General features: G+C 44.7%; 1 protein-coding gene across 3 annotated transcripts in view; it reads left to right on the top strand.

The window, feature by feature from the left end:
* ALPK2 (alpha kinase 2) overlaps positions 1-26191 on the top strand; it is a 117631-nt gene that overhangs the window by 75927 nt on the left and 15513 nt on the right. Inside the window, exons 5-12 of one of the 3 annotated variants that reach the window (XM_008524634.2) lie at positions 4264-7681; positions 10672-10819; positions 15405-15532; positions 15630-15665; positions 18540-18814; positions 20256-20344; positions 22256-22473; positions 22753-22795. In XM_008524634.2, coding sequence (XP_008522856.2) covers positions 4264-7681; positions 10672-10819; positions 15405-15532; positions 15630-15665; positions 18540-18814; positions 20256-20344; positions 22256-22473; positions 22753-22795 — 4355 coding nt within the window. The remainder of the gene's footprint in view (positions 1-4263; positions 7682-10671; positions 10820-15404; positions 15533-15629; positions 15666-18539; positions 18815-20255; positions 20345-22255; positions 22474-22752; positions 22796-26191) is intronic. The other 2 variants (XM_008524631.2, XM_070627773.1) reach the window with 2 other exon arrangements.

Raw genomic sequence — 26191 nt, 5'->3', positions numbered from 1 at the left:
TGCCATATCCGCACCTGGAATCCAAACCAGCGAATCCCGGGCCTCCAGGAAGCAGAACGTGCAAACTTAACCACTGCACCACCAGGCCGGCCCTGTACCTTTTCTCTTTTAGTGTAAGCACGATGTGAAGCTTTCTCAAGACATTGTAGGAGGAAGAGGATGCCTGTCATTTTCAGCATCAGTGAGGGGTTGGTGATACGGGTTTGTGGTCATCCCATAGAGCCTGTCCTGGCCACGGGGCCCACAACACGGTCCATCTGCGACCTTGTAGCCTTGGCCTAGTGGTAACCTTCCTGCAGCCCTCTCTGTGCAGAATCCAGAGCGCTGCATGGCCTGCCGCCTCTGAAGGCCTCAGCCTATACCAACATCCAGACTCCGCTCATGGCCCCGTATACACAGGGCTGTTGTTCCCTCCCCTTCCTCCCAGCATGTGGCCCACCCACTCTGAAGGCCTCGGCCTCTGCCCCAGCCAGTGCCCAGACTCCCGCTGCGATCCTGTGCACTCGGTGCTGACGCCTGCTTCCTGCCTTCCCTGGGCAGGGTGCTCTATTGCTTGCCCGTCAATTCCAGATCAGGTCTGGCCTAGGTAAACCAGCAATCTTCTCTGCTATCTGGTGGCCTGATTGTACCTTCGTCAACCAGGTCTGAGCCCCTTCCAAGCTGTCCTTCCTTGGTACTCTCCCTCACCCTGGAGCACCGTAGATTTCCCTGTAGCTAATAGTTACTCTTCTATTACATTTAACAATTCTTTATATTCAACTTCCCTTATTGAACCTGCTGTGTGGTTTCTATCTCCTGATTGGACCCAGGCTATTTACCTCATCAATAAAGAAGAGATGATGGTATCAGTATTTCAGATTTATTTTACCAGTCAAATGAGAAAGCCTATGTAAAACCCAGAGTACACTATTCTGCTCATTGGCATTGCTCAATTTTCTCTTTGCCTTAACCACTACTTTCTTTTTACACAGAACAAGGGAAACTGATGTCAGGGAGTGTCAGGCACTTGACAAGATGGTGCTGACATGCATGTGGTTAGCCTTGGAAGAGGAGACAGAGGTTCAGAGAGGCCAAAGAGGTTACCTGGTGTCATGCATGCAATATTGGATTGAGCTGAACTCAGATGGCCAGTCCTCTGAGTCCTCTCTCCACTAGGCTTCCTCTTAGAGCCCCAGACCCTCCTTCTTTTCATCTGACTGAGAACAATTTTCCTATGTAACAAAATGACAAAACCTCCTGAGTCTAACCACTTACTCCATGATGACAAGAGCTGAGCAGGAGGAGAATCATTTGCTGGAGTTTTTTCATAATGACTTACCTAAGAGATCTCCTGAAAGAAAGGTCTGACTCATTTGCAAGGTACGAGTCTGTGGTTTTCCTTTCTCATGAGTCTGCCTCTGAACGAGACCTGAGGAGCCTGCCCTTGGATCTGATGCTGTAAGACTTGACAAGTATGGACTGGGCTGTTAAAGGCTCCACTTGGAGAAAATCCCATTGGTTAAAGTCAAATTTATGGAATTCCACAACAGCAGTGGACCAATCGTGTGGTTTCTTGCTTGAATATAACTTCCAAAAGGCCAGCAGTCCATGTTGCATTCACTGATGCTTCCCCGGGGCTCAGAATAGAGCCTGGTAGAAAGTAGATGCACAGTATACGTTTGTCAAGTGGACAAATTTACATGGTGAAGGATTCGCCATATTTCTTGACATGTGGGACCTCACTCCGGTATTTGAAAGTAGGATTTTATTTTAAAAGCAAGAGAGGGAAGGACCTTAATAGAAACATGGCTATTTTGTCAATCAAGGCCTGATACCATGGCTATGATGATATATTCCAATGACCAAACTCATTTTAGTCAAAGCTTACTTGTCCTGTGTTTCACCACTCCAGGTAATCGTCTCTTCTAGGTATCAGCCTATTACTCTTTGTATATGGTAGTAAGCAATAATGAGTGGGTACCATCCCAGTAAGCAACAGTGGCTTTTTAGCTGGAGCCCTTTGGAAAAAATTGTACACTGCCTGGCAGAGAATTCTATGCATGGCAGCTACTCCATGAATGTCTGTTGGCACTGATGTTGTTGTGATGATGGCAAGATCTTAAAATAAGGGACTGACATAGGTAGTGGAAATTCAGGCAGGGGAGGAAGGCTCAAGACAGGGTCGTGGTATTTTTAATTGGAAAGTCGCCTTACACAACTCAAATCGCGACCAGGAAGCTCCCCACACTGTCTCTGCTTAATAGTTCAGTATATTTGAGCTAGAGCTTGTTATAAAAAATCTGAACCAAAATAGCAAATGGAAAGTACATTCCCCACATGTGTCATGGATGTTCAGGTATAGAGGTGAAACCATATGCATATTAAACTCCTGAACTCTTTTTAAAAATCTTGCTTCTTATTTCACAGAAATTACCTTTCTTGTTTTCCCTTTTCCATTTTAATATGATGGGGGGAAAAGGGAGATATAGAAAGAGAGTAAATACATTTTTCTTTTTAGAAACACCAGCAGGTGAACCAGGAGTGCCCTTGTTTACGGTTAAAAGTCTGCTTTCTAAAATACAGTTGTCCCAAAGTCAGGAGCAGATGAAAGTCCAAACCGTGCCAAATGTAGAGGTTTAATGGGTGAGGTGGGGTAGAGCTGTCTCAACTCGTGCGTGGTTCATTCACTTACTCATTCTTCCACCAAGTGCTTATGGAGCACCTGCTGGGCGCTGACCGCTGTGACAGACCTCAAAGACAGCGCAGAATGGGAGCTTCCTGCAGATGCCTGTGTTGTGTCCCCATCAGCTGGGAGACTCCCTCGTACATTGGAAGCATTCAATAAATGTTTCTTGAATCAGTGAGTGGTCTCTGTCCTCATGGAGTTCATAGCACAGGAAATTTCTTCTTGGTCAGTTAGCACTCTTATGCCAGTAAATTCTAAGTTAATGAACATCAGGATAGCTTTAAGGAGAAAATGAGAGGTGAATCACTGACGGCCACAAGCAGCCTTGGGGATTGTGTGGAAAGGAGGGTGGTGACACTGTTGTCCTGTTTCCCGATGGCAGTGGGTAAAGGGATTGGCCGCAGGGCAATAAGACGCATTCTTGTAAGTGATTTATGGAAACGAGCCTCAGAACCCAGAGCTGCCCTGTGTGCAGGGACATTTCAGCTCTACTGTGTCAGGTGCTGGGAGAGAGACTCTATCTGCTCCCCTCTTTAAGCCCACTCATTGGCTCCTGCACATTTGAATGGGGCTGCCCCAGAGCAGGAGTCTTAGGGGCAAAGATGGAGTCACTTGCCAAAATTTAGCAGCAATGCCCTTCTCCTTGGCTGGGCATAATTTTGATATGTATTGAAATAGTCAGTGAGATAAAAGTTTCAAGAGATGAGAATTTAGTCAGAGAGTGTGCTGCTTCCTTGAACAATATTCAGTGTCATAGAACATTCAGATTCATGATGGGTTCACACCTCACAATCCGCATTCCCTCCTCCCTCCTTTTCTCCCTCCCTCCCTCCCTTCCTTCTTTCCTTCCTTCCACCCTCCCTCCCTCCCTTTCTCTCTGTGTCTTTCTCTCTCTGTCTCTATCTCTTTCATCCCCAAAACCTAAGCAGTCCCGAATCCCCTACTCCTTGTAGACATGGTTTGCCTGCCACAGAGCATATCTTTTAAAGAGGGGGAGGCATTCCAAGATTTTATAACTTTCCTGGGGCAGAAGTGATTGGCAGTGCTGATGACCAATCATATCCCCATTACTTTATTAGAGGCAGGTTCAAAAGACAGTCATCTCTCTGTTCTTTAGTAACATTTATTAACCAACAAGCTGTTATATTTAGGGAACAAAAATTGCTCATTGCTACTTTAAAGCGCTGCATATTTCATTTGTCATGATCGTGTGAAGTTTGTCTTTCTGATAAGATGCACACAAGCTCTTGTGACTTACTTTATCAAAATAGTTAACGTGCAGTTTATCTCCCATCTTTTTTCCTGAGAGAGAGAGAAAGAAATCGCTAAAAGATGATTGTCAGGGGGCTTTTGGCTTATAATGGGAAATTTGACCAAAGGTTTTCTGGAACATACAGTTGCTTACGTTTGTATTTCTCCAGGAAGTCTGTAACAGCTAGGGAGAGTTTGGGGATTCGTGTTCAGATTGCAATCGTTCCTGCTGCTCTTCTTGCCCATTATTACAGTCGTCAAGGATTAACGCTCTAGGGACTGCAATTATGCCCTGTTGTGGGCTCTCCCAGGAACAATTCTATTAATATCACTTTTCATCTTCCTAGGTGCAAATTCAGGAAACCATCAGGGAGAGAAGCCCTCTCAGCCGGATGCCAGCTTTCTCAGAGCCTGCCAGGGAGGAGCCTGCATTTACTGGGACCACAGCAAATTCCTTCCCCAACTTCGGAGGGATCCACAATCAAAAGGCACCATTGGCCCAATACCTGGAGGTAGAAATCTGTCCTCGAGGCCCACGGCATGGAGAAAACCAAGACAGAGAAGACAACGCACCCAGACAGTCTCGGGGAAAACGAGGACCTGAGCTGAGCATCCCAGAAGCCAATAATGCAACTATGTCCGCCTACGAGCTGTCAGCCCGCCTGCCCCAGGAGGGCAGAGCTGACCTCATGGAGCCCGAGGTTCTCTCTGTTGCTTCCCCTGAATGTGCAAATACCGTCCCCACCCTGGAAACTGTGTGTGATGTGCCAAGGGACAGAGAAGCAATGTGTGCGAGGGAGCTTCTCAAAGCAGGTGAGCAAGAAACATGTGATACCATGGATTTTCCTGTTAGAGCCTCAGTTGATAAATATTTGCCTCAAGAAATTTGCCCCATGGACTTAGAGCTGGCAGAAGGTCGGAGCAAAGTATCTGATTTATGTTCTCTTGATGACAAGACACTGGATGTTCTTTTTCAGACACGAGGTTCTGAGCCTCCACAGGCTACTTGCGAAAGCAGCAAGGACAGAAACTCGGCCGTGTCCCCTCTTTTTATCAGTACTTTCACCTGGAACATTTCACAGAAAGCCAGTGAAGGTGCCACAGGGGAAAGTCTAGCCAAGGTGGAGAATTCCACCTCCACATTGGCCTCCGTGGTACAGTCTGGCCAGGAGAAGCCGAGCCCCAGCTTCTCAGGAGGGCTTGAGGAAAGACAGCCTCTATCTTCTGAGAATAACTCTGTCGTGCGATTTAAAGAAGGAGATGACCGGAGGCCCAGTACCAGTGGCCCAGACACAACAGACACACCAGCTAGTCACAGCTCAATTGTGAAATTTCCTCAGGAGAGGCCAACAACAGTAATTGCTAATCTTGAGTGCCTTCAGGTGACCAGGGAGAGTGGGGACACATCAGCTGTTACCATTGCCACCAAAGTCCACACAGTCAAATACCTCCCTGTTTCAGTTGCTGGGAACAGCCACGCAGATGGCCCAGGGGAGAGCTCACCTCAGGCACCAGACGAAAATATTTTCCAACTTCCTTCCAATGTATATTTGGGTCATATTTTAAATGGTTCCACAACCGAATCTCCGGAAGAGCTCCTTTACTTGGCTCCCAGTGGACCAGGAGTCCACATCTGTGTTCCCCCACTCCCAGAGGGAGAGGGTTTCTGTAGCAATTCTCCTCTTCAGATTGATAACCAGTCTGGAGAGAAGGGCCGGACTGTGGACAGAGCAGACAGTAGGGGCCTTGAAGAGAATTTACAAGAAAAAGGAAGTGAAACAACACAGAGGGTCCAGCAGGAGAGCCTGCCCCACCAGGGTTCTTGTTCTGAAGATGATTTCCAAGAAAGTTTGCCCATGACATCGGCTGCTCAAGGGGAAATGAACCCAGTGCCCTCAGACCACTCATCAGCAAACTCCAGGGAGCAAAGAGGGCAGAGCTCAGGCCTGGGGACTAGCATGTCTGTGGTGGCAGAAGCTACTGTGGAAGAACATGGTCAGGCTCTGAGCAATGTTCCACCTCTCTCTAATATCCTCCTGGAGGAATCTAAAGAGAGCGGACCAGGACTTTGGGAAACAGGCAACAAGCTGAAGATTATAACTCTAGATGCTCCCATTCCAGAAGTCGGGCCATCAAAACAACTGACAGATTCTGAGTGCAAGGAGTTGCAAGCTGTTCCCATGATCCCTAACAGGATCTGGGCTGTTTCTGACGTTCTAAAGGCAGATGCTGCCATGCCTGAACTGTACCCCTCTGAAACTGCAGCTTCAGTTCACGATCCTCAGGCTGAGTCTGGCTCAGCCCTTGCTAATAACAGAAAAATCCGTGAAAGTGAAGAGCCAGCCCATCATGCACATTGGAGTTGTCTTTCTTCCCGATATTTGAGCCAAGCCAGACTCATGGAGTCGTCTGTGGACCCTGTAGATGAAAAGGAATTATGTGTCACAGATTTGCTATCAGAGGCTTCCAAAACTGGAGGGAAGAAAAATGATAACAATGTGAGTCAGAACCAAGAGGAAAACCAACTCAAGGTGGATCACCCTGCCTTCTTTAAACAGTTTCTGACCTGCCCTAAAATCCTAGAGTCCTCTGTAGATCCCATTGATGAAACAAGTGTGACGGAGTGTGCCAGGGCTGAAATAGCAGAGCCCTCTGAATCCACACTGGGTGTCATCAGAGAGGAGAGTAAATTGAATGATGGAAACATGAGCCAGAGAGTGAAAGTCCAACCTGCCATCTTACAAGTCCCATGCCCCCAGCAAAGTGGGGAAACCATTCCAAGTGAAAACAGCATCAACCAAAGCCAAGAAGACAGTGAGAGAGGGGAGGCTGAACAGAGTCAACATGACAGAGCGACAGTAGAAGTCCAACCAGCCATTTTGCAAGTCCCATGTTCTGACAAAGGTGGAGAAACAATTCCAAGTGGATACAGCAGAAGCCAAACACAAGAAGGCAGGGAGAGAGGCTTAGGGAAGGCCGAACAAAGTAAAAACAGCACAGCAGAATTTGTTTTCCCCACTTGGCCTCTTTCTAGCTGTCTTGAAGTAATGACTCATGCATCTGTTGGAGCTGATACTCACAGCTCCACAGGTCAAATTCATGACATCCCCGAGAATGATTTAGTTAAGCCCAGAAACCATCAATATGCATTTTCTGACTCAAAGGAAAGGGGAGCCTTTGAGAGTGAGTATGGGAAACATTTGCTCTCTCCTAGTGGTCTTACTCAGGTGCCCTTTACTTCCTCTCCTGAAGGAAACATCACAAACTTTTCAATAAGCCGAAAAATTGAGGAACCTAAAATAGTGGAGCCCCAAATTGGGGAAACCAAACCCGCAAGTGCACCTGGCTCCCCGGCAATGACTTTGGCATTCATTTCGGGAGAATGTGCATCAGATAAAGTGCCTAAGATGCTGCGGGACCCGTGTCAACAGGGCTGCACCCTGGGCCATGGGAGAAAGTCAAGAGAAGAGAAGCCCAGCCACATGGCAGACCAGACTGACAGATTCCCCCCAGCACCCCCAGCAGTGACCGGGTGGGAGGAAGTCAAGAGGAAGCAAGAAACCTCAGGAAGTGGACATCTAGCTGAGGGAGTAAAGAAGAAAATTCTGTCCAGGGTGGCTGCCCTGAGACTGAGATTGGAAGAGAAGGAAAACATCAAAAAGAGCTGGAGCTCTCTTAAAAAGATTCCTAAACTTGAAACATCAGTATCACCCACAGATGAGAAAAAAGACCCAAAAAGGTCACTTTGCCAAAGAGAAGGAAAAGGTGAGGCTCTGTTGCTTCCTGTCGTTGTTAAAGTTTGGGTTTGTTGACCAGATGTCAAGTTCCAGTGTCCTGCTGAGTCCTTTGCAATGAAGGTAAGTTTCCACTGGGTAAGTGTTGATGCTATGGCTGTGACCAAATGGCTTGGCATGTAGGCCCGTGGTTCTCAAACTTGAGTGACCTCAGAATCACCTGGAGGGTTTATTAAAACACAGATTGCTGGCCTTCAGCCCCAGAGTTTCTGATTCAACATGTGGGCTTGAGAAATTGCATTTCAAATAAGTTCCCAGGTAATCTGGGGAGAGAACCGCTGGTACAGGCTGCCTGTAGGTATGTTTAATTGCAGGAGCGTGATTAAGATGCCTTTCTGTTTAATTATCCCTTAAAAAAATATTTTAAAAGATAAACAGAAGTGTTAATCAGTGTAGCTAATTAGTATAATTAAATAGACCACATGCTAAGCAGGATTTACAGAAATAAACATTTAGGTACAATTTGGGAGTCTTCTCTTTAATCATTTATTTTCATTAAAAATGGCTTAATTGAACATTGGATTTTCTTCCAAATTTGAGTATAAAATTTCTTTCCAACTCACCCTCCCCATTACTGGAGTCTGAAGCCCCTTGTGGTCTCTGTTCCAGGTTCCAGACTCAGAGCTCTTGTAACTGCTGTCCCTTCTGCTTTGCCTGGGGAATCACTTCAGCCTCAAACTCCATCCCATAACCTGAATTTTAGCCTTTTTTATTTCAGAGCTCTTCTTTCCCTTCCCATGAAATCTGGTAGAAGTCAGAAGAGAAAATATTGCAACAAGGTAAAGTGGCCCACGTGTGCTGGAGCAGAACGCTATGGCGTTCACCCGAGTCCTCAGACCTCAGGGCGGGCGCTCATTACTCCCAGTCCAGCTCAGACGGGCCCTCAGCCTCTGGTGCAGAGAGAATTAAATACAAAACTGCCTTCCGAAGAGTTTGGAGGTATCCAACCAGGTTTCTAGTATATGTGTTGTAAAACATATTTAAAGAGAATGAAGCAATGTCTTAAAAGATCTCTCAAGTGGTTTCGGCCCAGAGGGAAACAGTCTATTTGGACGTTTTGTGCATAGTTGTTCAAGTTACTGTGGGAGAAAGGACTCTGCAGAGGACCACGTGCAGTGGGAAGGTTCCATCTCAGTCGTGGCACAGCCTCCCCATCGTGAAGGGCTGCAGCCTGGGAGCACAGCATTCTGGGAGGGTGGTGACCTGGTGGGGTAGGAGTAGGAGCAGGGAGGGGAGTGGGGATGACTTGGATGATTCTGAAAGAAAGAAAACAAACCAAGTGACCCTTTTTTTCTTGACATTCAAAGCTTAATACAGCCGAAGCTTTATGTTCACCAGGGGACTTCTCCATCTTTTCCCTCAACGCTTGGCAGGAATATACACAGAAGATGAACCGAGCTGTGCTCCCAGGCCTCCTTTTAGCTCCTTCATCTGCATTTCTACCTCTGTCTCACACAAACAGGGGTCCTTTCCAAAGCCCTGAGGCCTCTTGTCCAAGCCAACTTCACATCTCTCAGAGACCCTCATTTTGTGCTCCTCCCTCCGTGCCCCGCTTTTCTATGTTCAGAACTGACAATGGGTTGTGGATGGGGTTGGCCGTCTTAGGCACATTTCGGTATCTGCAAATCACCCATGAAGGCTGCCGCCACATAGTATTGGAAAGGCCCTCGAGGAAGTAAGTCCCAAATGAGGGGACGGGTAGCCCAAGCGTTTGAGACCGTGGGCCTGAATGCCTAGCCCAGCTAGCCAAGTAGGGCCAAAGGACCTGAAATGGGTTTTGCCATCAGTAAGTACTTGGTATATTTTCTCTCTCTCTCGATTATGCGCTTGGATCCTGTAATATCATTAGTAGCCTCAGCTACTCAGTTACCCAAGTGGCCCATTGTTACCTCCTGGAAAGAAACTAAGCTTTAAAATATGCATTCTGTTATCCAAATGCTATTGGACCAAGGAAAGATGGGAGGCACAGTTAACGCACCAACTATTTCACGGTAGTGGAATTTGAGGCAACAGAGCAAAAGAGAGCATCAGTATGGATGACTTTTGGCTTGGCTGTGGATTATAAAATATTTTGTGTTACCAAACTGCGGAGTTATGGAACTTGGTCTGTAATAGACTGACACCCCATTTCCAGTAACCTCACTGCTTGCCAGATTATTCTGACCACCTGGCCGGGTCAGCCATCCTTGTCTTGTTCTAATGTCTATGCTGCCGCCCAGTGGCTGCCCCAAGTAATTACACATGTACCTGGCTTGCCAGGCTCTCATCCCTGATTTTAAAAGGCGATATTCAAAGGTCACAGCCTAACCCCCGGGAATCGTTTCCTTATTGCTCCCATTTCATCCAAGGAGATACTGCTCTTTTGCTAATGAAACTGATGTCAGACATCACTGCAATACACTAGGATATCTTCAGCACAGACAACTGAAATCAGAGAAAAGATGGATGAATATTTTTCGGCAATTAACTTGCTGTTGAGTTGCCTTTTGCATCTGGGGGTTTAGCCACAATTACTACTTAGATAATCCAGATTTTATTCTACTCCCTAATCTCAGCTCTGATTTTGACCTGGACCATCTGGTGATCATTTAAAAGTATCTTTATTCTGCCCAGGTCCTACAGATTAGGCATCTATAACCGCCCTCCCCCATCTTAAAAAAAAAATGTTGCTAAAGTCCTATTTCACTTTGTGCATTACAGACCTCACTCACGGAGTTTTAAGTATGAACAGTAAGAGTTTTCTGTTAGGTTGATTGGTTCATTTTCCTACTGTTTAGGCAAGCCACACCTCCTCCCAGACACTTGGTTTCCTCATCCATAAATTGAGGGTAATAATTCTTATCCCTGTCTCTGGGGATTGTTGTGAGAATTAAATGTGATAAAATGAGAAAGTCTTTTGCCCACTGCAAAGCTCTTTGCAACTATTGTCGGAACACTGACCTGCAAATCTCGCGTTTCCAGCTCCGGTATTATTGAAGAAGATCCAAGCCGAGATGTTCCCTGACCACTCCGGAAATGTCAAATTAAGCTGCCAGTTTGCAGAGATTCATGAAGATTCTACTATCTGGTGGATGAAAGATTCCAAGTCAATAGCGGAAGTGCAGAGAAGGTGCGATATTTGCCCCAGTTACTTGTCACAGTTGTTGCTTGAGTATTTCACGACACAGTTCTAGAAGAAAATAACAAAATTATAGGAAGCAAAAAGGAAAATTGAAGCAGAAACTCCACACCCAAAATATCCAAGAAGAGTAAGTAATGGAAGACAGATGTCTGGACAGGGAAAATGGTAGAGGGTTCTTGCACTGGTTCTGTCACCATTGAGTTTTGTGGCCTTAGGAAATCATGGAACCTTTCATCACATTTTTAATATCAAGGGAACAATCATTTTCTAGCCTGAGGTTGTGTGGTCCCAAGATTAAAGAGGAGCTCTCTTCTGCATGTCTGTGAATTTTGCCGTGTCCTCGTTTCATAAATTTCCATTAACCTGATGAACCTCAAACCCAGATAAGAAAGTGAATCAAAAGGAAATAATCCTTGAGATTATAGAAAAGTAGCAGCTATTGAGGGTGATACAAAGCCATCTCTAAGAAGGAATAACGGGTTTATTTCGGGGCCCTAGGATATTAGAGGAGAGGAGAAGGAGGAGGGGAGAGAGATGAGAGTGAGAACCATTGCCAGGAATTCCCCCTGTGGAAGGAACCTGACGAATGGCTTCCTGAAGCCCCTTCTTGGCAATAAATTGAGGAGGGGTGGCTCATTCTAGAAACAAATCACCTGTTTAGTGGAAACCAGCGTAACTCAAACAATCCTCAGAAGCTTCTTACTGCCGAAGGAGGTCCCAGTTCAGCTCCCCGAGTCACAAGAGGTGTTTCTACTCCCTTAATCTCGTCACGAGTAGACTACAAAAGTGAGAAAAATCTGAGCTTTCTATATAACTAAATCAAAGGTGTCTGCTTGGAACAGATGTCTGGAAATTATGTCCCAAAAGCAACTATGGAAGAGTTGAGCTATGGTTTCGTTTCCATAACATCACTCCAGAAAATCCAACTGGATTGTGATGGATGTAATAGGCCCACTTTGCCTAAAATGTTGTCATCCCCCTGCTTGTCTTATGTATGGCTTAGGGAGAATTATAATGGAGAATAAACGACTTGATTTTCAAGTCAAGGAGATCCCCCAGAGCTTTATAAAAAAGAAGCACTAATTATTCATTTGAAGTGCTTTCTGTAGCCGTCAGCCCAGAACAGTTAACCAGTGTTTTGCAGCCTTGCTGGAAGCTCAGAATTGGCAATTGAATCATTCAGGTCCGTTTTCCGTTCGAGGTGTCTTAAGAAAACGTAACCTCCTTCTAGGGAGCATATGTCATGAGTAAACATGCTATTTACTAATGACATGTGGCCAGGGCCTTTAAATTCTTAGTGATGTTTGCTTCCTTTCTCCTTGGCGACATTCCCTGGTCTAGGCACACACATTTGCCTTCTCACTGCGAAAATTCAGGAATGTTTGGGAGTCATAACTCCTTTATATATTAAGAGATCATTTATATTATTTCAGGTGGGTTTTCAAGTGTTATCAAATTTCTTTCACGCTTAATTCCAGTTGAGTGTTTCCTTTTCATATCCCTCCAAGAAATATCTCATTGCCTTCTCAAGATAGAATTTTCAAAAATCTGAAATCTCTCAAACAAACATAATGGAAACACGTAGCAAAGATCTTCTTCGACTCATTAAGTAATGAAGAACCAGTAGGATGGTAAAGCTGTTCAAAGGAGCAGTTGAGGAATGGAGATTTATATCATCAATCTGACAAAAAAATGCTGAAATAAATTTACAGAAAGATACAAAACCGGTTAATCTTGGACAGATAATAAACGTCGGGGGTTATCTTTTCTCCTGGACAGAAAGCTTACAAGCTGTAACTTAAAAGCGTCTGAGGGGGTTCTGTTTAAGTGGTAGATGGTGATGACAAGCACGGGCGCATTCTCCTATAATTAAATCCTCTGTGGGTGAGCCCTTGAAACAGTGACATACAAAGGGAGATGCAATCATCCTTTCGCCTTTGTCCCCAGGTTTTGGATACTTTTCCTTAAGAGGCTAAAGTGTGGAAATTAGGTGTCAGGACACTTTCTTGTGGCTGGGGCAAGGCGAATGTACTCTGAGGAAACCAAGAAGAAGGAAGTGGTAGCTTTCTCTGAGTGTTTGTATGATGGTGGTATGTCTTGACTCCATGAAGATCTCAAGTTGGCACACTCTGGTGCTACCCTGGCCAACAGTACCTTCTTGGTAACTAGCGTGCCCTGGGCCTTTGACAGAGCAGTTGTCTCATGGAGTGATTGGCTGGAAGCTGAGCAATGTTTTGGAGCACAGGTCACATCATTCCTGCTGGACAGCCAGGGAGTAAAGAGCTGGCTGCCATTGCAGGCAGGTTCTCATTGGTTGGCGATAGGAAGGACACCCCAAGGACTTCTCAGCCCAGGCTGGAGGGGGACAGCGGGTGCTGCCCCCTACTGGCTCCCTGGGGCTGATGGTGGATAATGGGGTCCTCTGAGAAGTCCCCAGGTTAGGTACCCTCTCGCTTCAGCCAGTTTAGTTCTTGGCCATGTTATTCTGATCGCGTTCATGGCATGGCCTTCTTTTGTGCTTGTCTCCAGCTAAGCTCCCCTCCTGTTCAGCTCTTTCTGCATTTGTCCATTTCTTCCCCTAAAAGTAAAGAGATTTGTCCCTCACAGGGTAACAGGATGTGAAACTGAGCTTTTTCCCTATTGATTTAAGAAGATGCAAGATCACTTCTTTTCACTTTCCACAGTTTGAGTTGGTATGTTCTGTTTGTCCATCTCCTCCCAGACTGGAAGGGCAAGGACTGTGCCTTTCTTTAATTTTACCATTGAATGCCTCAGTACGGGGCACACAGCTGCTAACCCACTCTGATGGTCCGTGACCACTCACTAGACTAGACCCTTTGCTGGAGCCTCACATGCCTGGTGCTGGTCACTCCTCATACTTCGAAGAGATGGTCTTGCTCTTTCCTCTTTCCCACAGGAGGAAACTGAGGATGAGAGACTAGGTAACATGCCTGAGGTCAGCTCAGGATTTGAATCCAGGCCTGTCTGACTCCTAAATTATTCCTCCCAGAAAAAGGTCTTGGATGGGAGTAATAGGTCAAGACAGAAAAAAGTTCTGGGCCAAGTCATCAGAGAATCAGGGAATTTCTGGGTTGGGAGGAAGATGTTCATGAGACAATTCTAGTTCAGCAGCCAGCTGTTCTGGTGGAGCTCGACTGCTGTTTCAGGAACAGACATGCTGTGCTAATCAGTGAGCCACTGGAGAAGGGCGTTGCACCAGCCCCTCTGTGACTCTCTGAAGACTTTCAGCCCTGTCAGGAAATCTTCCCCTTATAACTGGGCTTTCAATCGTGTGTTCAGGATGTGTTCAGAGGCCCCATCAATGGAAAAAGAATTATGATTTAGGGGACTTTGTTTTAAGTCACTGGTACATTCCAGAAGAGTCATGTATACATCAGAGACTTCAAGTTTATTGAAAAACCAACCACTAATGAACTCTTTTGTTGAATGTGCAACTGAGACAAACTCAAGACAAATGGATTTTGTTGTTGAGCTGTGAAATGAACCAAAAGTGAAACATACCCTGCACACACACAACTTGGTGAATGTTTAAACAAAATTCATTATATACAACAAAACTAGAACAATATTTGAATATCGTTTTTTGGTTGCAAAGCAAGTTTTTTGTTTGAGACTTTGGACTAAAGATTGTGGCTTTACCCACAATTCCAGTTATCCCAGATTTGAGAGCAGGAATCACAAATCACCTGGGGAGGCAGCTTAATGAAGGCAAGATGAGGGCTCCAGGCTCAGGCTATCTTGGTTTAAGTCCTGAGTCTACCTTTATCAGCGGTGTGACCTTAGGTCATTTGCTTAATCTTCCTCTCTGTGAACTGGGAATAGTAAGAGTACTTCTCTCATTAGATTGCTCTGAGGGTGACATGAAATAGACCTTTCAGTGATTAGCACAATGGCTGGTACATACCAAGCACTTGATGCACATTCGCTATCATCATCATCATCATCATCATCATCATCATCATCATCATCACCTCTGCCCCCACCAGTTTTTCTATTCATAGCACAGTGCTTGGAACTTAATAATGGTGGGTGGGTGGATGGATGGACAGATGGATGGATGGTTGATATCCACTAGGGGAATGCATTATTTAAAAGAGTTTTCAGCCATGAGTCCTTATATACAGCAAAGACCTTCTTTCTCTTGTGTCTTACTGTGTCTGTGTTCAGATCTGGGTTTGGAATTTTTAGGTTTCCATCAAGCACACGACACCTGATCAGTAACATAATGGAGGTGAATTCTGATCAGAAATATTAACAACATCCCCCAGATTTCACAATTCCACTTCCTTGGTCTACTCATGGCAGTCAAAACTCCCAGACATTTCTGTGTATTAATATTGCATATTCGTTGAGGGTGTTAAACCAAAAATGTATTGATCGTCCTCTACAGATACATAAGTTATTTAAACCGCTTATCACCATCTTGTCCTTTAGCCAGCTCATTCTCTAAAAACATTAGGACGGGAGCATTAGCTTCTTTCTCCTTAAGTGTATTAGAAAAATGCAACTTCAGGATGATTATGCGTGCAAACCTTAATGTCCCCCATTGCAGTGCAGGAGACAACTCCACTGTGTCCTTGGCCATCGTTCAAGCCAGCCAGAAGGACCAGGGCATCTATTATTGCTGCATCAATAACAGTTATGGAAAAGTGACTGCTGAATTTAATCTCACCGCTGAAGGTAAACTTCAGCTTTTCACTTTCAAATGAAAAGCACTAGCCCCTACCACTTCCAAATGTTCATCTGTACTGAGGGCATTCTCTTCTTTGTCTTCTAGTTCTCCAACAACTTTCAAGTCACCAGGATATTAAAGGTAAGCCAGTCTGAGTTGGATGTGAGAAGAAATGGGAGAACCATAAGGCATGAGATAGCTCCTGGAGTCAGTGGTAGAAGCAATATTCCCATGGACTCGTCTACCCAAGTAGGAGAGAGCCCAGGAATGACAGAGAAATGCATGACAGCTCAGGAGCTGTTTCAGCCTGATTGCAAGGCCTATTATAAGTGCATGAGGCCATGAATATCCAGAAGTGTATTCTTTATGAAAGAGATGAGACTGTAGCTGTGCACTTGTTGGGAACCTGTGGAGAGGGAGTTTGGGGTTAGACTTTTTCCTTTAAGCATCAGACTTGCATTCAGCCCATCTGCATGGAGTTTTCAGCCTCTGGCACTTACACAGCCTGTTTTGTTTCTTCAATTTACTTTTCAGTTTGACTAGCTGAACAGATTCCCAAAGAGAGCCAAGTGTCTAGGAGAGCAACTCCATTCATTTGCATCTTAATAAAAGTGAAAGATGGGGTTTCATGCTTTCCTTTGACATTTGTGCACACCTGATGTAGCAGGAGCCTAACAGCTCCTCCTGAACACTCACGCTGCCGCTGGGCCACCCACTGAGTACGTTTAATGGAGTCCATGCTCCTCATGGATTTCCTCTTAGGGAAAATTACCAGTCCCCACACTCGTGCCCACCCCCACCTAGAAGGGTGCTGGTAATTTTATTTATTTATTTTTTTTTTGAGGAAGATTAGCCCTGAGTTAACATCTGTGCCCATCTTCTTCTATTTAATATCTGGGATGCCTGCTAAGAGCTGACTGTGGGCCTCTCTTCCCAGCTCCACATTCCTGTGACGTCGCACCAGCAGTTTAAAATTGGCCACAGTGAGAGTGTTTACACCATAGAAATTGGAAAACACTACAAAAACCAGGGCCTCCCCACCCCCCAGGCAGGTTGTTAAAAATTTACCAGCTGTGACAGGCACAAACTTCTTACTTTTAAGAGTAACTGAACTTTAGAAATGTTGAGACTTTGAAGGAAAACAGTATGAGTAAATATAGCTCATATTCACTGGGCTCTGCTGTATATACATAAAACACTTCCTATATTCTTTAAGTGGTATTAGGGTCCAAATTTTCCAAATAAATTAATCATGTAACTAGAATTGACAAGATCTGGGTTATAGAGAAAGCATTCCCTCTCCATTTTGTTGTCTAATTTTTAAGTTTAACTTTTTTTTTTTTTAAAGATTTTATTTTTTTCCTTTTTCTCCCCAAAGCCCCCTGGTACGTAGTTGTATATTCTTCGTTGTGGGTCCTTCTAGTTGTGGCATGTGGGACGCCGCCTCAGCGTGGTTTGATGAGCAGTGCCATGTCCGCGCCCAGGATTCGAACCAACGAAACACTGGGCCGCCTGCAGCGGAGCACGCGAACTTAACCACTCGGCCACGGGGCCAGCCCCATAATTTTTAAGTTTAACTTTTAAAAAAACACTATACTCCTCTCAATAAATTAAAAAGAAAATTTCTGGTTCTATTCCTTAGGATGAAATCTGTGATACAACTTTCTCCTTAGAATTTATCTGAGAAAATATCCTATTTGCCTGCCTGTCTTCCTGCTGCCCCAGCCGAATTCTCTCTAGAAACAGTGACAGGTCACTCTGCAGGAGGCTGCTGCTAGTCTTTGTGAAAAGTCTTGGAGCATCTTTCCACTAGCTCCTTCACCCACTTTTTCTATTTGAAAATCCCCCACCAGCCCCCTTTATTTCTTTCTGGCAATAAGTTGGCCTGGATCAATACCCTTTAAGAGTAGTTTTAGTCTCCTTGTACTTTTAATAGCTAGCATCAGTCATAGTCTGCTCTTAACACATATGATTTGAAAATATTTTTAAAAGGAGAGAAAAATATTTCTCTGAATATTCTAAATAAAAATGTGAAGTGGGATTTTCATTCTGATGGCTTTCTTCTTTTAAACATTCAGAAAGATGACAGTTTTCATTGACTTTAGGAGTGGAAGGTGTTTTTAAAAATCTTAACAATCGTATTTAATTGAAAGCCATCTTATTTTCTTCTCTGAACTCTGACTTGGTCGTCTCTAGTTTAAAATTGAACATTCTGATTGAATGCATGGTCATCTGAAACACGTGCAGAATCGACTCTGAAACAGCTGCTAGAAAACTCAAAAAATATTCTACTTTTTTTTTTTTTTTACAAATAATTCTACTTTTTATCAATTTCTCTTCAAAGGCAGTTCTTTTTACTTATTTTGCTTCGTTTTTTCGCCTATTATATCTATGACATGCATTCTCAACAGAGGCAGTATCATCCCCAAGAGGCAAAAATTGATTCTTGGGGAGGCAAAAAAACGGTATTCTTCTTGTGTGTAAAGCACGGATATACACACAGTACATAAACAGGTATACAGTACATCTGTGGTACTAAAATTTTATGGGGGACAGTTAGAAAAAAAGCCTAAGAGGCTCCTCACTGGGGGGCATAATGAAAAAAAGGTTGAGAAACATTCGTTTATCAGACTTTACCATTGGTCCTTCCTCCCTCTTCTGTACTTTATCTTCTCAACTTTTCTTTAATCACCTTGCATGGTTCTGCTTTTGTTTTCCAGATCTGTCTAAAATTCTTTTCCCAGTATCCCCAGTTTGGCTTCAACCAATCTTCTCCCCTTTCATCTGATCCACTGGGGCCTCACACTGATCTTCCTACATCTCCTCAATGACCCGTCTCCCTGTCAGCACCCACCCATCTCATCTCTGAGCTATGCCTCTGTTAGGGGTTAAGTGTGGTTTCCCCTCCTAGGTTCTACAGGTCAACCTTGTCATTGTCCCTATGTGGGAACGTTTGTTACCCAAGGAGCAGGATTGGGGGATATTCTGTCTAATTAAAGTTGTGCTATGTTTTAGGATGTGAAGAGATTGAATTCAGCCAGCTCATCTTCAGAGAAGACTTCCTCAATGACAGCTACTTTGGGGGCCGCCTGCGCGGTCAAATTGCAACTGAGGAGCTGCACTTTGGGGAAGGCGTCCACCGGAAAGCCTTCCGCAGTAAAGTAATGCAGGGCCTCATGCCAGTCTTCAAGCCTGGCCATGCCTGCGTACTCAAGGTGCACAATGCTGTTGCCTACGGGACCAGAAACAACGATGAGCTCGTCCAGAGAAACTACAAACTCGCTGCCCAGGTGGGTCCACCTGCCCTAAAGGTGGCACTTGAAGTGTGAGAGGGACCCATGATAACCTGAGATGAAAATTAGACTCAGAATTAATGGGATTGTCTCCAAGAGGGTGTTTACTCCCTTTGGGATGTGGTTATAAGGGAGCCACTGGGTTAAGGCTAAATGCTGGGAGTCATGTCTCAGTTCTCAGGAGTAATTTCTTGGACTCAGCCTATGTCTGGAGGCACCTCATCAGTTCTGACCCGGGCTGGGATCATTTCTGTTCCTAGGAAGCCCTATGAGATCCCTGGGGGTTTCTTGGATGTGGGATGACATGGAAAGTGGGGGTTCTAAGCTACACCAAATTCCAGGATTCCCAAGGACAGCTAAAATCAGAATCCGTTTCTGGAGTGTTTTGTTTTGTGGAGGAGGAGGTGGCTGGGGTGTATTCAGAAGGGTCAGCACTTGTCCTGTTCCCTGTCTTTCTGACTTTGGTTCAGTGTCAGCCCTTAAGCTATGGAGAGAGATTGACCCAAGTCTCTAGTTAAGTTCCCACCTCTCTGTGTTATTCAGTCACAGAACTCTGAGGCAAGAGGAGAGCATTAGCTTCTCTTCCTGCCTCCCCATCCCACTTTGGTCCATGTATCTCACTTTTGACATTCGCACTGGCCAAGCTTCAGGAGAGCTGAGGCTAGCTCTCTCACGAACTAGGTGCCTTTTAAAAAGCATTACCTATAAAATGAATAGGTGTTCTCCGATGAATCTCTCAGGTGCCCTAAGCATTAGTTATCCATGATTCTCCCAGATGTGGCAATGTCACATGGGACTTGGTGCTCATGAAGGTAGCCCCTCTTCTCCGAGTATAGGATTTTGCTAATTGTCTTCCTTTCTCCTCCAAATCCGCCCTTCTTTTTTCTTTTCTTTCACTGAATATTCCTTCCATCTCAAGTATCATCTGGCCCAGTCATGGAAAGTCCCCCAGCATCCAGACTCCTACTCAGAGAGGCCCTACAGAGTAGAAAGCAGAATCCAGTTTGCTTTTTCTAAGACAACAATCTTGGCAAAGTGTTCACTGTTTACAACTCAAATTACACCTTTGAAGAATCACCTCAGGTAGGAGAGCTCATGGAAAACCCAGCAGGCCCCAAGCTTACCTGACGTCCTGCCAAGGAACCAGCACCCTCAAGGGTAAACTTCAGCCATGCAGGTTCCAGAAATTTTATAGTTCAGGGACACTTGGCCCCAGAGACCACTTGGCCTTCAGCTGGATAGTTCCTTCAGGTCTCAGAGCTCTTCTGTAAGTGGCCAGCTCTAGGTTGTAATAATATTTGGTTTTGTGTTCCCAACCAGGGGATAGGTTTGAGAATCCACTGGCTGGATCTATAATAGGAAATCTGATTAGCATTTCCAAGCAACTCTCTGAATTTCTTCTAATCACTTGGATTTCCCATGTTTTCGGGTGATATAGGAATGCTATGTCCAAAATACGGCCAGACACTATGCCAAGATCTATGCTGCTGAAGCACAGCCTCTGGAAGGCTTTGGAGAAGTGCCAGAGTAAGTGTGTTCACCCTTTCTTGTATTACCACCCTTGACTGGTTGGGGGCCTGGAGGGATGAGAGGGTGAGAAGGACCAGTAGGACAAGCATGTCAATTGGTCTCTGTCTGTAAGCTCCATCAAGGCACACATGGCTGCTGTCCTGTTCTCCACTGGGTCACTAGAGGTTTACAGAAAGACACCTGATAAATAGTCTTCAAACAAATGTATGTATGTATAGGTGGTTGGATGAATTCAATAAATGTATCCATCATGTTAAATAGAAAGGAAAAGGTATCTACTTTCATGGATGTTACATTGTCTAAACAATAAACAAATATAAGGGAACACAAGAATATCACAAAATGGTTCATCTCATGGTGAAAATAAAATATGGCGCTGTGTCAGGGAAGAGAGAACTGGGTGATCAGGAATAGAAAATCACGGTACCCACTTCCTGGAATCCTACAGAGATAAATTACACCGATTACTTTTATCCTCTTATTAACTAAATATTTATTGACCCAAGGAGATTTTCGGATGTCTGGAGCTTGTATTTACTGATCTCTTTATCTGGTTGAGATCACATGTGCGTGCTTAAGTGGAAAGAGAAAGTGCTGTGTCAGTGCACATTGGAAATTTCAGACAGAACAGTCTGTCATTCATATATCAGTAAAATATGTCAGGGCGAGGAAAGAAGGAAGGAATTCTTGTCTACACCATCCCTGTTAGCTCACAAAATTGGAAAAATTCTCTCCCTGAGGTGGTATGCTGAGCATACTATGTATAAATTCTAATACTTTCTGCCCTTTGCCAAGAAATGCTTACATACTTATTTAGTCCACAAACGTTTCTCAGCAACTTCAAGACAGATTAACATAATGCAAAGAAAAAAACACTCAAATTGCCTCTGTGTTGAATATGCTAAGACAGCAACCCGGACCGAGTTGGGTCCCTGTTATAAGAATTCCTCCTGCCCCGTTCTCTCTCTTCTCCAGCCCCCCTCCTCCCAGTCTCTGTCCTCTTAGCCTGTTCTCAAGGAGGAAGAGTCAACCCCGTGACCAGTCCACCACGCATAGAACCGCGGCACCCTCCTGTAGGAGCAGACCCAAGTTTTGTGTGGCTTGACTTGTACACAATTTGGGGCACTTTCTAAGGAAAAGAACACAAAATTATGAATATAAAGATTGGTCCAGGGACTTGGAAAGGTCTTGCGCAAGTGAGGGTAAGGAGGGATAGGGATAAGGGTCCTCAAAAGGGCATCTGTGCCAGATCCCACGTTCATTGAATCAGAGGATTCTACACCAGAAAGACACACACACACACACACACACACACGGTGCCTACTCATCTCCTCTCCACTGCTTTATTTTTTCACATAGCACATAGTGCTGTACATTTACTTGATTATTGTCTGTCTCCTCCGTTCAATGTAAGATCCTTGTGAGCAGAGCCTCTGTTTTCTTTACTGTTGTTTTCTGGAACTGCGTCTGGAAGAGTGTCTGATACATAGAAACCACTGAATGAATATTTGTAGACTGAATGGAAGGAAAGAAAGAAAGATGGAGGGATGGCTGGAAAGATGGATCTGTGATGGATGGATAGGTGGGTTACAGTCACCAGTGACCAGTTATAGTGGTTATAGTGACCAGTGGGTCATTGAGACATGACTATAATGAAGACATTCATTTCTACAGAGCAATTAAACCCCATCCCAAAGAGGAGTTTCTGATCAACTCTAGGAACAAATGACAAACAGAAACACAGCCTTTTACTCATGGAATAATCATTGGGAGTTTTTTAACCTAAATCTAACAGAACCCAGGGATTTATTCCGCAGCTCCCTGCTACTCCAGTGAGGGTAGAATGCCCCCAAAGTGTTTATTCCCATCAGGCAACATGATGTGTGCGCATGTTCTCGTCCCTTCCAGGATCATTCCCATTTTTCTTATCCATCGACCTGAGAACAACATCCCTTATGCAACAGTAGAGGAGGAGCTGATTGGAGAATTTGTGAAGTATTCCATCAGGGATGGGAAGGAAATAAACTTCTTGAGAAGAGAATCGGAGGCTGGTCAGAAGTGTTGTACCTTCCAGCACTGGGTATACCAGAAAACAAGTGGCGGCCTCCTAGTCACGGACATGCAGGGTGAGGAGAGCAGCTTGACCCGGGCTCCAAGGATGCTGTGGGCCTGGAATATTCCTGGGCATGGGGAGGGGAGGAGAAGGAGGGGTCTGCTGAGTCACTTTAAGCACTTTTGTCAGTAGGAAGTGTTACTAATGTCTCATCAGAAACAAGGTGTGACAGAGGAGCCCTAAATGACCAGCCAAATGGAGGAATAAAGAACATTTTAATCATTAATGCCAATAACGCCTTCCCATTACAACAGGTAACTAAAGATCGGCTTTATTGTTATATCCTCAACAGGCAAAATTCAGAAATATATGAGAAAATCTGGATATACCAAAAGGTAAACTAAGACATAATAATTCATTTTTAATAAGTAAAAGAGTCTTTCACAGTTGCTTTAGTTTTTATCTCCCCTGGTAAATTTACAGCATTTTCAATTTATATATAAATTGTTAGGAAACATTTGTCATATGAAGTGGGGATGTCATAATTAGGTTTCCCATAGAGAAAGCCCTGAGACAAATTGTGATTTGGGGATTCCCCAAGACTACCATCAGGTTCATTAACTTTCTGTAAGGCCCCGCAGAACTCAGAGAAGCCTTTACACTCATGGTTATGGTTTATTACAGTGAAAGGATACAGGCTCAAATCAGCAAAGGTAAGAGGCACACGGACAGAGTCAGGAGAGACGAGGTGGGAGCTCCCAGTTGTCCTCTCCTGGTGGAGTCATGTGGACAGTACCTGCTTTTCCCAGCAATGAAGTGTGGCAATATGCATGGAGTGCTGTCAAGCAGGGAAGCTCGCCCGAGCCCTGGTGTTCAGAGTTTTTACTGGGGGGTCCATCACATAGGCGTGACCGACTGCCCATAAGGTTGACCTTAGTCTTTAGCCTCTGCAGAGATCAAGCTGATACCGCACGGCCCAAGGTGCTAGGCAGACAAAGACACTCTCATCAGGCAGGACATTCCAATGGCTTAGAGGTTGCCTCCCAGGAGTTGGGCAAGTGTTGAACCTTTATTTGGGCAAGGTTAATCCTTTACTGTTCACAAATGTTCAAGTACAAATATTTTGGAAGAGATCCCAGGAAACGTTGGTAAAAGAGTGGGGACGTGTGACAGGAGAGGGGAGAACAGCCAATAAGCACAATACAGCCAGTTACCACTGTGGGCAGCTGAAGCTCACGTCTGCTGCAGGAACTCTGGGAGCCTGTGCGGAACACTCTTCTCAGAATTGTTGCACCCAAGGAGTGTGGGAGCAGGGGTGTTTATACCCCCATTCCCTTTAGGTTCCAGTGGCAGGCTGCTCCTGGTGGGGGCGTTAACTCCCTGCACTTGCCGCCTGCCACACGGGCAAGCCAAGCGGAGCAAAGCAGGCTCCTGTGCTCAGAGAAAGGCAAAGAAATGCTGGTGGTGGCACCTGGAGGTGGAGCCACTTGCACGGAAGTGGTTAGGGTGAGGGAAATGGGTGGGGCATCCACAGCTTCTGCCACAGGGGTTTTCTATTTCTTTTCCTTTCCAAATAATAATGTTGTTAAGAAAAATCTGAACTGTAATTATTTGCCTGCTAAATGTCAGATGCTGTCATCTACGAGAATCTCAAGCTCTATCTGTAGCGTGGCGGTGAAGAACAAGACTGCCTCTGGGTTCTAGTCCCTGCTCCTCCACTTCCTGGCTGTTAGCCTTGGGCAAGTTACTTCCCTCTCTGTGCCTCATACTTTCCATATGGAGTTGTTATGAGGATTAAATGAGATCATAAAACTTTTAGCACAGCATTGACACGTAACATGTGTTCCCTAGTTTTTTAATTTCTGTTTTGAAATAACCATAGACACAAGAAGTTACAAAAATGTACAGAGGTCCCTGTGTACCCTCTGCCCAGCTTCACATAATGATAGCATCTTACATAACTACAGCATGTTATCAAAACCAGGAGATTCACATTGGCACGATGTAATTAAGTAGACAAAGACCTTACTTAGATTTCGCCAGTTTTTGTATGCAGTCATTTTTCCTATTATTTTATTTAATCTTCATAATAATCCTCCAGAGAAGATATTATGATCCCCTTTTTACAGATGGGAAAACAGAGGCCCAGAGGTGGTGATTTAATTGCCTGCTGTCACTCAGCTAATGAGCAGAGAGATCCAAGACTCCAACCCATGATTTCTGACTCCAAACCCCATGTTCTTTCCACTAAACCACAAATTTACAAATTGGCAAGAGATTTCCAAGTGTCTCTTGATGTTAAATGTTCCCATGAGGGACTCCTCGAGGGCCAGCTGGGAAGTGCAACGTTACAGTTTGCAGACAGGGCCGATCTGCAGATTGAAGGCGGCCATATCTGCTCACTTTTCAAAGAGGCTTTGCTGCCACACACACAATATGGTCTTAACAGACAGCTTTCTATTCTAATTAGACCCCGGCTGTACAATTGTTGCTGCTCCCCCATCTTTTCTCCTTCCGAGTTAATTTTGCATTAACTATAATTCTTCTCCTGAAAAGCAGCACCCTGGAGCTTCCCACACAGCTGGGTTCTCTTCCAGGCACTACTTAACAGCCGTAGTGGAATATCACATCTCTCTGTCAGTGATGTGTGCAGTTTAATGTGTCGGCGCGGTGTTCCATAGCCGTGTGTATTTACTCTCTGCTGCTGCTGGGAAAAACCTTTTTATTGTCATCGTCCTTGTGGCACAAGACAACACATCCATTCTCTAAACAATCTCCACGTTTTATAATTTTCCTGAGACACTGGAATTAGGATTAGAAAAGATGAACAAATCCAAACTCAACCATCACCTTCTCAAGCTCTAAAAAGTCATCCCCTCCCTGGTTGCATTTGCTTGTTGACAGGATTGATGTGGGTCCTGCAGCTTTGAGAAGTAAAAGCTGCGCCTGTGATTGGCCCTAAGATCCTCACCCTGGTGAAACCACTAGGGTTTCTAAGAAGTGTCACCCCAAAGACCCAAGAACCCAAATTCTGGAGAATGAACTCCTAAAGCTACCTGCTTCCTTCCTTCCATCAGATAAGACCTGTAGCTGATGATTGTTCCCAATTCGGCTTAATAGCTGCACATTAGAATTTAAATTATTGTCCTGCAGAGACCCTTAATAACCTGGGAAATTATTAAACCGAGAGAGAAATTTCCTCTTAAAAATTATGTTCTGTTTTTCTAAACTGTAAGTGACAGCTGGTATTGTGAGAAGCAAGGAAAAGCAATTCCCCAAGTTCAAGGACGTTTCGCCAAATGACTTTTAAAAATTGGACTTCTGTGCAGCTTAGAGCTGTGATTTTTAAATACAACTTTCCACAAAACAAGATGTCCAAAGGGAGCTTTTGCAATTTGGTGTTTGGGGGTTTTTTTGAGCACGGTCCCTGTAATAAAAGCTATGTGAAGCATTTCTACGTATGTTCTAGTTGTTAGCAGCTTTGAAAGAATGAGATGAATTAGTTGCCAACTGTGAAAGGCTTTTACAATGCTCAGTGGCTCACCCAAAGGGCCGTGTCTAATTTAGCTCACAGGTGCACTGCTGAAAACCAGGGCTCGTTGCTTCTGTCTGAATAGCCAGTCTGAATAGCAACATGGCCTGTTTTTTTGCCGTGTTCCAGGCAGACACTGCTGAATCAGAACATTAACCCTTTAGCTTCCCTTTTCTGAGCCTCAGAAAACAGTGCTCATAGGAGTGGAGACCCATGGGACTAGGTTGCCATCAAGTCTGACTCTCAGGGTTGGTTTTGC

This window comes from Equus przewalskii, chromosome 7 (genome assembly GCF_037783145.1).
Source record: "Equus przewalskii isolate Varuska chromosome 7, EquPr2, whole genome shotgun sequence".
NCBI classification, from domain to species: Eukaryota; Metazoa; Chordata; class Mammalia; order Perissodactyla; family Equidae; genus Equus; species Equus przewalskii.
Note: the sequence above shows the minus strand (reverse complement) of the source record. Positions and strands in the feature narration are given on the sequence as shown.